This window comes from Cnephaeus nilssonii, assembly GCF_951640355.1.
Source record: "Cnephaeus nilssonii genome assembly, chromosome: 11".
Lineage (NCBI taxonomy): Eukaryota > Metazoa > Chordata > Mammalia > Chiroptera > Vespertilionidae > Cnephaeus > Cnephaeus nilssonii.
Genome location: NC_137082.1, coordinates 86,942,618 through 86,953,034, shown reverse-complemented (window position 1 = coordinate 86,953,034; position 10,417 = coordinate 86,942,618). Strand labels below are relative to the sequence as shown.

The 10,417-nt window shown below is 54.3% G+C and overlaps 2 protein-coding genes across 7 annotated transcripts in view; one reads left to right on the top strand and one right to left on the bottom strand.

Moving 5' to 3' along the window:
* The window catches only part of ZNF397 (zinc finger protein 397), a 687,602-nt gene that overhangs the window by 36,648 nt on the left and 640,537 nt on the right, over nt 1–10,417 (top strand). The gene's annotated exons all lie outside the window — the stretch shown is intronic.
* Nucleotides 1,051–10,210, bottom strand: LOC307107770 (zinc finger protein 396-like). 6 transcript variants are annotated; one of them, XM_079785268.1, is made up of 4 exons: nt 7,577–9,737; nt 6,795–7,466; nt 6,456–6,600; nt 1,051–4,230 (listed from the first exon to the last, which is right to left on the bottom strand). In XM_079785268.1, exons 1-4 carry the CDS (start codon nt 7,580–7,582, stop codon nt 3,728–3,730), a joined length of 1,326 nt encoding a protein of 441 aa, XP_079641394.1. In that variant the 5' UTR covers nt 7,583–9,737; the 3' UTR covers nt 1,051–3,727. The 6 variants fall into 6 exon arrangements, with proteins under 6 accessions (XP_079641394.1, XP_079641396.1, XP_079641392.1 ...); XM_079785269.1 differs by adding an exon at nt 5,707–5,852 and having other exon boundaries at nt 4,058–4,230; nt 6,795–9,737; XM_079785270.1 differs by lacking the exons at nt 6,795–7,466; nt 7,577–9,737 and adding an exon at nt 9,744–10,210.

The following is a 10,417-nucleotide window of genomic DNA, read 5'->3' as shown; positions in this document are numbered from 1 at the left end:
GCCGTGCCAGCGCTGGACAACCGGGGACTTCCCTCCACGGGCTGCACAGCAAGGCTGGCTCAGCAGCTGACCTGAGTCCTGGCGGAACACCGGGACCCTCCGCAACAGGAGCGTGTGAGGAGTTGCTGCAGGCCCCTTGCCACTCAGTCCCCAGCCTCCCAAGCAGGTTGTCATGAAACAGTTTCTCTTTAATTCCTGGATTGTGACTCAGGCTTTCTGCTCCCCCCACCTCCCCCCACACACACAGTACGGCTGCAGACCATAAAAAGGCCAGTTTGCTCAGTGACTAGAGCATTGGCCCATGGACTAAAGGGTCTCAGGTTCAATTCCTAGTCAAGGTATACCTCGGTTGCACATTCCAAGCAAGCCCCAGTGGGGGTGTGGGAGGGAGGCAACCTAGAGATGTGTCTCTCTCACATCTATGTTTCTCCCCACCCCTAACCCCCCCCCCCCACCTTGTCCTTTCCTCCCATCTTCCTCCCTTCCTTCCACTCTCTAGAAATCAATGGAAAAAATACTTTGGGTGAGGAGGGGGAAGGAATTACGAGTGACGTCGGTAAGTTGGCAAATTTGGTGGTAAGAGGCTCTAAGACAGTGGTTCTCAACCTTCCTAATGCCGCGACCCTTTAATACAGTTCCTCATGTTGTGGTGACCCCCCCAACCATAAAATTATTTTCGTTGCTACTTCATAGCTGTAATTTTGCTACTGTTATGAATCGTAATGTAAATATCTGTGTTTTCCGATGGTCTTAGGCTCTACAGTAGCGGTTCTCAACCTGTGGGTCGCGATCCACAGGTTGAGAACTGCTAGCAGGGTCGCCTAAGACCATCAGAAAACATAGATATTTACATTACGATTCATTAACAGTAGCAAAATTACAGTTATGAAGTAGCTTCTGGTGCAAAACCCAAACATGTCCACTGCAGGCGCCTCAGGACAGTGATGGGCATGTCTTCGGAAAGAAAGGGAGTGAAGTGAAGAAGGAACATTGGGTTACAGATAGAACACTGAAGGCCCAGACACGGTGAAATGCATCTAAAAAAATTTCCCTTCGGAGTATTTCCTGTCTGTGAAAAGGAGTCGATCTAATGGGGTACTATTGGCATGCTCATTTTTATCAAAGTTAGCCCCGGTCATAGGACTTCTCCCCTGAGATAAACTAGCACCTTCTCCTCACGAGGAGACCTCTGTAAGTGCAAAATCGCCCCAGGACTCAGCAACACCCTGCAAAGACCATCACGCACTTGGAGGACACCCTGCAAAGACCATCACGCACTTGGAGGACACCCTGCAAAGACCATCACGCACTTGGAGGACACCCTGCAAAGACCATCACGCACTTGGAGGACACCCTGCAAAGACCATCACGCACTTGGAGGACACCCTGCAAAGACTATCACGCACTTGGAGGACACCCTGCAAAGACCATCACGCACTTGGAGAACACCCTGCAAAGACCATCACGCACTTGGAGAACACCCTGCAAAGACCATCACGCACTTCGAGAACATGCTCCGCATCGCTTTCAGGCGGAGAGGCGCAGGTCGTCCGCCACGAATAGAACGAACTCTGTGCGGTTTACGCAGCACCACGTGCAGACAGACATGTCCCTCGGGATCCGTGATGCAGACGTCATTTTATTCACACGGCGCCCAGGACACTCTTTCCCTCACTACGCAGTGAGTCACAGTGCACACATCCTGAGGCACCTGCTACTTTAATAGGTGGCTCATTCCTCTCAACTGAGAGACCAGCACCAAATAGACTCCCTACATTTTTAGTAACAGAAAAGATACAGAACTCAGTATGTAGTCATATTCCTTAGAAATATAATTGACATCAGCAAATCCCATAGTTAAAATTTACATTTACTTCTCCCCCTACTTATCTTATGAATAGAGTAAGCAGAGCTCAGTAATCCCACATGTGTCTGGGGTTACTCCAAGCACTGGACACGCTGGATCTTCTGATGACACGCTTACACTTCGTGAGGAACCCCACGCAGACAGAGAAGTTCTCCGTGTTGGGTAACCGTGACGCCAGGGGAAACGACGATACATACACTCTCAGAACGGTCTCACCCAGACTCCCTGAGGAAGGGGACAGCCTGTTGCATACTGTCAGAACACGTTTAATCACACACACATCGGTCACTTTCCATTTATACAGGGAATCTGATTGATGTGGGTAAAACTTGGGTGGACTCTAAATTGACTTCAGTGGTTTCATTCGTACAAGAGCGTCATAATCCGGGGTCCCATTTTGCGAACATTTGTCTGCAAAATCATCTTTATTAAGAACGTATGGGACCCTGACAAGGCTGCCCAGTGGTGCCTGAAACACGGTCACAGCTAAAGGGGCAGGAGGAGCCCAGGGGGACAGGCCTCCCGCAGCTGGGAAGGGCTCCTTTTCCGGGAAAGCCGGGGCACCCTCCATTGCACACCGCACTCGCCAACACCCGGATCACACCCGTCAGTCTCGCCTGGACAGTCTTTTCTTCATCTCCCTTTTCTTTCCCTTCATATTAAGAGGGTCATCAGCCGAAACCGGTTTGGGTCAGTGGATAGAGCGTCGGTCTGCGGACTGAAAGGTCCCAGGTTCGATTCCGGTCAAGGGCATGTACATTGGCTGCGGGCACATCCCTGGTAGGGGGTGTGCAGGAGGCAGCTGGTCGATGATTCTCTCTCATCGATGTTTCTAGCTCTCTATCCCTCGCCCTTCCTCTCTGTAAAAAATCAATAAAATATATTTAAAAAAAAAAAAAAAGAGGGTCATCAACCTGACATAAGCATAGACAACCCACCTTATTACCAGAACATTCCTTAGGCTGAAGCCACTCCCTGAAGACGCGTAGTCATCTTAATGCTTTCACTGAGCTATCTCCAAATCACATTGTAAAGCAGACTGTTTTTTCCCTACACGGGAAATTTCTTAGCCTCATCAGTAATGCATATGCTCTTGTGAGTTTTCCTAAGAGATTAAGTCCCTTTACTCACCGGCCTCCTAACAATGACCCTGGGCGTTCCAGCCTAGATCTTGAGGTACATATTCTCTTGGGCCTCCTCAATCCTATTCGCATATTGTAGACCTCATAACAGAAAGCAAAATGGAAGTTTTTAAAAAGTGCTTTCATCTTTGGCCTGGGAACTCTAATGCTTATCTATTTTTATACTAACTCACATTCTTTCTCAACGGGGGACGTGCATTTTTCTAAAAAGAAATACACAGCTGTCCCTCAGTATCTGTGGAGGATTGGTTCCAGGGTTACCTTCCCACCCCAACCCCTACCCCCAGTAGATACCAAAATCGGCGGGTGCTCAAGTCCCTTGTATTAATGGCCTAGAGTGCATACAGCTGGCCCCCTGCAGCTGCAGACTCAATCTGTGGTTGGCTGAAGTGGAGGAATACAGAGGGCCGACTGTATACATACTGAGAAAAATCTACATAAAGTACACTTCGTGCTGTCCAAACCAGTGTTGTTTGAGGGTCCGCTGTACCGTGTCACCATTGGTGCTAAGAGTAGAAATAGAACGTGTCTGAGGATGTCTTTTCAAGAGCTACTCTCCGGATGGAAATCAGAAGTTCGACTCGGCCTGTTTCTTCTCTGCTGATCAATACAGCAGCAGAAAAGCAAACAAGGCTGACCTAGAGGGTCTGTATTCTCTCCTTTCTGACCTTGGAAAGGACACTGCTCATTGAGACCCCGGGTCTGCACCACCTGGAAGCTACTGGTGCCGTGAGTCTCCCTCGGTGGGAAGAGTTCCGGGTAGATGCTCTGACTCCCCCCCAGCGCCGGCGCCCGTGTGGCTCTCCCGGTGCCTGAAGAGATTGGAGCTCTGGCTGAAGGCTTTCCCGCACTCGTGGCACCTGTAGGGCCTCTCCCCCGTGTGGGTCCTCCGATGCTGGGTGAGGACCGCACCGCGGCTAAACGCCTTGGCACACACGTCACATGCGAAAGGCCTCTCTCCACTGTGGATCCTCTGATGGAGCGTGAGGGCTGAGCTCTGACTGAGGATTTTGCCACACTCATCACACTTGCGTTGTTTTTTCCGAGAGGGGTTTCTGTGTCTTCTATCACACGTGCCATCTCGGTTGCCGGTTCCTCTCGGTGTGGAACTCTGGGAAGCATCCCTGTGAACGGTGCTAGAAACATCGCCACGCAGTTCTAGGCCCGAAGAAGTCTTATGCCTCGAAGCTGATTTCACATTTCCAGTTCTAGCGTCCTTATCTGAAATAACACACAGAAAAGCCAATGTCACCAGTTCCTCTGTTCGGAAAGAAAGAAAGGAAATAGAATGATCCAAATGAAATATACATGGTTTATGCGTTAGCTAGCATGTTTTCCAATAGCGTCACAGTGTGGAGGATGGAGAGGGTAAAGCAGAAAACACTGAGATCATAGAGCAAAGGAGAAAAATGTATAGTCCGAGGAGGCAGTCAACTAGGAATATGAAAAGCTCTATGTAAAAGGTAGAACAGTGAGTAGGGACAAGATATCTGAGACTGAAGAAGTCTGGACGAAAAGAAGAGCCTCAAATCGATGTTTCTCTCTCCCTCTCTTCCCCTCTTTCTAAAATCAATTAAAAAAAAAAGAGAGGGCTGATATGTGGCTTTGGTAGTAATAAACAAGAGTGTCAATAAACAAAACAAAGTTCAATAATGACACCTGAATCAATAATTAAGGAAGGAGATAAAGAAAGCCAAGGGGCCACAAAGGAATATGGAAAAGAAGGTCGTAAAATACACATCAGGCACACACACACACACAAAGGTGTGGTGGGAGAAAACAGTTAGGATAACAACACCTCAGGAGATCAAGGGTGGCACTGAGTACCCCTCTACGAAAAACAGCCACTCTTCTATGATATGGAAATCATCTTACTAATAATGGTAAGGAGCTCCAATTTCAAAGCGACCTTAATGTCTAGTCACTGCTATCGAAATCCTGGCAACAGTTAGCACCTGACAGGGTGGAGACCAAAATCATCCGCAGCTCTGACATGACATGCCTTTGTACCAAAGAGATGACGTAGCAGCCGTAGGGCATGGTTCTGTTAGCCTATCAGGATTCCGGTTCTCTCTGCCTTGAATGGAAAGAGCCTGGGCCTTCGGCTTTTGGTTTTAAATTTCTGTGCATTTCAGAAAATATGTTTTATGGATTTTTAGAGAGCGATGGAGGGGAGAGAGAGAGAAACATTAATGTGAGAGCAACATTGATCAGGTGCCTCCTGCACACACTCCTACCAGGGATTGAACCCGCAACCTCTACGCATCTTTAAAAAATGCAGGAGAGGCGTCTGTGAGGACAGTCACAGCTGGAACGTGGTTCCTGCCAACAACAGGAGCCCAGGACCCGGCTTCATGGCTGATGATGGCCGATCGCTTCTTTAGTCCTCAGCACACCAAGCCGCTGAGGCCGGGGTGGCTGCCCGCCCCACCCCATGCTGTGTGAAGACTTCCCCTTCTCCTGGGTAAGCCAGGCAATCCGACACTGGAGCTGCCAAATGCTCACTGGAGATGCCAAATGCTCACTGGAGATGCCAAATGCTCACTGGAGATGCCAAATGCTCACTGGAGATGCCAAGCCTCTTGGAAGTTGATTCTTGTCAAACAAGAGTGAGACATCTTTTCTAAGTGTCCCTCTAAACTTTTATATATTGTTTTTTCTATAGTTTCTAACCAAAATTCCCTGGGAGAAACCTACCCTTCCTTTGCTGAGCAGCCACTCCTGGACTTGAAGGCAGCAGTGGGGGCGGGGGGTGGGGGGAGAAGAAACGGGGTTCCCTCCCCAGCACTTCTTCAGTGTCTGCAGTGGGAGAGCAGCCGCTGTGCCGCCGTTCGGGGGCATTTCTGTAAAAAGTGACGCGGAGCCACGGAGGCCGGTTCAGAAGGGGAAGGAGCCAACCAGCCGCCACCGAGAGCGGGAGCAGGAGAGACGCGCGCAAAGCCGCGGGAGCATCTCCATCCCGGTCCCGGTCCTCTCAGTCACCGAGCACGAGGTCCCCCGGCAATGCCACATCCCAGGGCCCTTCGGACCCGTGAAAGAGAAGAGGCGGGCCGGGCCACGTGGGAGCCCTCGAGGGCCGGGCTGCCTGCTCCCGTCAGCCAGAGCAGCTGTGTTTTATCTGCTTTAAATGTCGGAACTCCGCGCGAAAGTTCATTTGAAAAGAACGATCATGCGGCTTGAAAAGGGTCTGACCATCCTGATGGAGATGATGCCAAGAATGTTAAACATCTGCAGATTTTATGAGAATCTATGAGAAAGAACCAGCTGTGAGAATGTCCATCAGCAGGACAGAGAGGCAGAAATTCCCACAGTGTGTGTGTGGTGGTGGTGGCGGGGGGGGGGAGACTGGGCCCCTGCGCCCTCCCCATGGCCGGGCCCCCCTGCGCCCTCCCCATGGCCGGGCCCCCCTGCGCCCTCCCGGGGGGGGGGGGGAGTCCCGCCCTCACCGCGTGGTCTGGAGGCGTGGCGCTCCCGCGATGGGCACTGCGGCTCCGCAGGCTGGGGCGGGCCACTTGGCGACCCCCGAGTGACTTCCCGAGCCGCCAGGTCCTCTGCATTTTGTCCCCAAACCTGGAAACAGGTGATCTGAGGCTGAGGAAGGAATTGAGGATAAAGTGAGATGAAACTGTATGGAGGAGGTATCCCGGCCGCAGGGAAAGGAGGAAAAAGCAGAGCCACGTCCTGGTTCCCGGCACAGCTGGGGGCACACTCACCCCGCTCCCCGACCGGCTGCACAGAGCCCCTGGCCCAGCCTGAGCGCTCCTCCCCGATCGGTCCCCGCTCACCGCCGCCTCCCCGCTCTCCGGCCCGTCCAGCTCCCGCTCCAGCTCCTCCAGCAGAGCCACCGCCTCCTCCCCGCTCTCCGGCCCGTCCAGCTCCCGCTCCAGCTCCTCCAGCAGGGCCACCGCCGCCTCCCCGCTCTCCGGCCCGTCCAGCTCCCGCTCCAGCGCCTCCAGCAGGGCCACCGCCGCCTCCCCGCTCTCCGGCCCGTCCAGCTCCCGCTCCAGCTCCTCCAGCTCCTCCAGCAGGGCCACCGCCGCCTCCCCGCTCTCCGGCCCGCGCGCCCGCAGCCAGGCGCGCAGCTCCCCGGGCAGGACGGCCAGGAACTGCTCCAGCACCAGCAGCTCCAGGATCCGCCGCTTGCTGTGCACCTCGGGCCGCAGCCACTGCCAGCACAGCGCCCGCAGCCGGCCCAGGGCCTCCCGAGGCCCGGGCGCCTCCTGGTAGCCGAACTGCCGGAACCGCCGGCGGAAGGTCTCGGGGCTGCAGCGGCCTCGGCGGGGCAGGCCGGGTCCCGGACCCCAGGCCCCCTCCCTCCCCTCCATCTTCACCACCACGAGGCAGCCGGGCTCCTGGGCAGCGGGCGGGAGGAACGCTGAGGCCGACACGGGCAGGAAGGGCTCAGGGCGGCCAGGCTTTAACGCTCCAGGAGGGGAAGCGCTCCTTAATGGATTCTCCTTCGATAGGAGGCAGGAAACAAAACAAAGACAATAAATGCTTCTGAGAACGACGAAACGATTAAGACCGGAAACAAGACTGGCCGGAAAGTGCTGCTCTTCATCTTTACCTGCATTACGCTTGCAAAGAATACTCCCTTCTTTGAGAATCAAAGAGCTCAGATGCATTCCTTCACAGGCAAGAGGAACCCCCAGTCTCTTCTGAAAGCCATGCCCACAGGCTGGCTGACTGTGGACAGCACACTGAGAGGCCCGCCAGGATGGCACAGGAGCTCCTGGCGCACAGACAGGGGTCGGCAAGCCTGGGGAAAGCCCTGGCTCTGGGACCGGCTCAAAGAGCCAGTTAAGCCCTAACCGGTTTGGCTCAGTGGATAGAGCGTCGGCCTGCGGACTGAAGGGTCCCGGCTTCGATTCCGGTCCAGGGCATGTACCTTGGTTGCGGGCACATCCCCAGTAGGGGGTGTGCAGGAGGCAGCTGATGGATGTTTCTCATGGACGTTTCTAACTCTCTCTCCCTTTCCCTTCCTCTCTGTAAAAAATCAATAAAATATATAAAACAAAAACAAACAAACAAAACAAAAACAAAAACAAACCAGCCACCCATTTTAAAAAATAAAAAGAGCCAGTTAATTTTCTCTAGCCTGCTGCAAAGAGTTCTAAGAAATAGTCTCGAGATGAAACAGGAATTTTAGGGATTAAATAGGACAGGTTTAGGACATTTTAGAAATTTTGGAAATTACGGGGACCACGGAGGGAGCACAAGGCTGCAGAGCAGCAGAAGGTATATTTCCAGAGAATATGGAGCTGAAAAGCTGCAACAGGTACATAGAATTGCGGAGCTGGGAACAGCAAAAGGTCTATAGTTACAAAATAAAGAGAAGGAAGCCCTTCTCATCCAGGAGGAGAAGAAAGCCCAGAGGGAATAGGAAAACAAGGATATCCCAAGTGAGCCCAGGCGTAACTATAGTAACCAGTCCAGGGGAATGGTGACCAATCGGAGGGGACATCAAGGCACCAGGATCTGCAGCCTTTATAAGCCACAGGGAAAAGGAACTCAGGGGGACCCTTCCCCCTCCCTACTTGGGAGTCCATTCTGTGGGACTCTTTCCCTCTCCCCACGTGGGAGTCTGTACTTGTTCTTCAATATGTCTCCACCTTTGCTATTCCACTTTCTGTCCGTGGCTTCATTCTTCGATTTCAGCGGACAAAGAATCTGGGTTCCAGTCCAAAAATCCCGTTTCAGAGAGAGAAGCACTTTTGTGTGCATTTTCGTAATGTTTACTAATCTTTAAAACAATATTATTTTGACATTAAAGGAACCATTAAAAAAAGTAATCGCAACTCCCTCTACCTTAATGTATTCCCATTTCCCCCCATACTCTCTTCTACTTCCCATCCGTAACATTTGAATTATTTAGTTAAGTGTCTCTGTTGTACGGTATTAGGTTGTTTCTAACTGTTACTATTACAAATAACGCTGGGAGGCACATTTTCATGAATACACCATCTTTCTCCTTTGAAATTATTTTCTTCAAGTATGTCCCAAGGCCTTGCCTTATTGAGGTCAAATGGGAGTGGCAAATTCTGCCTTGCTTATGATTATCACATAAATTACAGAAAAGACGATCAGGTCACAATACCACCGGAAACGTAATTATGTATGAGAGCAGCAGCAACTTCCCCAATATCATTAGCTTGTTCGCGGAGGGGGCACATTTCTTCATAGAACGTTTTACTGAGTACCAGTTGACACAGTCCCGTTTCAATGTCCATCATCAGGTAGATGATGACTAGTACCTGATGACCGATTAAAAAATCTTATAGGCGTCCCTATTTCTCCCTTACGTAGCCTGACATCCCCCCTCCCCCCGCCACTGCACCAAGCCCTATTCTAGGCACCAAAGATGCCCTGAGCAAAGCCCATGCCCCGGCAGGCTTGCAGACCAGAAGCCGGGCCGGGCGGGCTCAGGCGCCGCGGCCACGGGCCAGGGGACGGGCTGGCGTCTGCACCCAGGCCGCCCGCACCTCCCACGGTGCCGCGTGGTCCAGAGGCCGGAGGCAGGAGCCCCAGCTCCGAGGATGGAGCCTGGGGGAGCCCGGAGCGGCGGGAAGGGGGGGGCCCGGAGCGGCGGGAAGGGGGGAGCCCGGAGCGGCGGGAAGGGGGGAGCCCGGAGCGGCGGGAAGGGGGGCAGGGGTGGGGAGCCTGCTGGGATGTTACACTGAGGGGGCCCTAGGCTAAAGCTGCCTCTGCGAGTCGCAGGGGAGTCGCCCCCGAACCTGTGCCGTGTCCACAGTTGCGCTCCGGTTTACACAGGAGACGGGGAACGGCACCCCGACCCCGACCCCGACCCCGACCCCGGTCCCGGAAGGAGGGCTGCGCCCCAAGTCCAGGGTCCGGGGTACCTCCGGAGAGGACCGCCTCTCACTCGGAAACCCCTCTTCGGGGGGGGGGGCGGCTCCACGAGGGCTGGCGGCTAAGGGCCGGGACAGCCCCCCAACGCCCCGGAGCGGGCAGGGGCCGCGGGGTGGACAAGGGGATGCGCGGACCCGCGGGGAGAGGCCGAGAGAGGCGGGAGCAGGCGGGGCCGCGAGGAGGGAAGCGCGGGGCGCCTGACGGGGGTGCAGAGGGTCTAAGGGGGGTGCGCGGAGGAAGGGGCGGGGTGCACCGGTGGCTCCGCCCTCTCCCCCCGCCCCCATCCCCGGGACGGCGCTCCTCCGGCCCAGAGACGGGGAGCAGGCGTCAGCGCTCACCTCGGGGCGGACGGGCGACCCGCGCTCTCGGGGAGGGCGGGGGCGGGGCCGGACGCTGCTTCCGGTCCTCGCGGCGGGCTGGGGCGGAGCCTGGGCTAGCGGAGCGGTTGCCATGGAGACGAGCCGCCGCGTCCGGCTTTCCGGGAGGGGGCCCCGGAGCTCGGGGAGCGGGTGACCTCCGCGGTGGGCGTCCGGCCGCT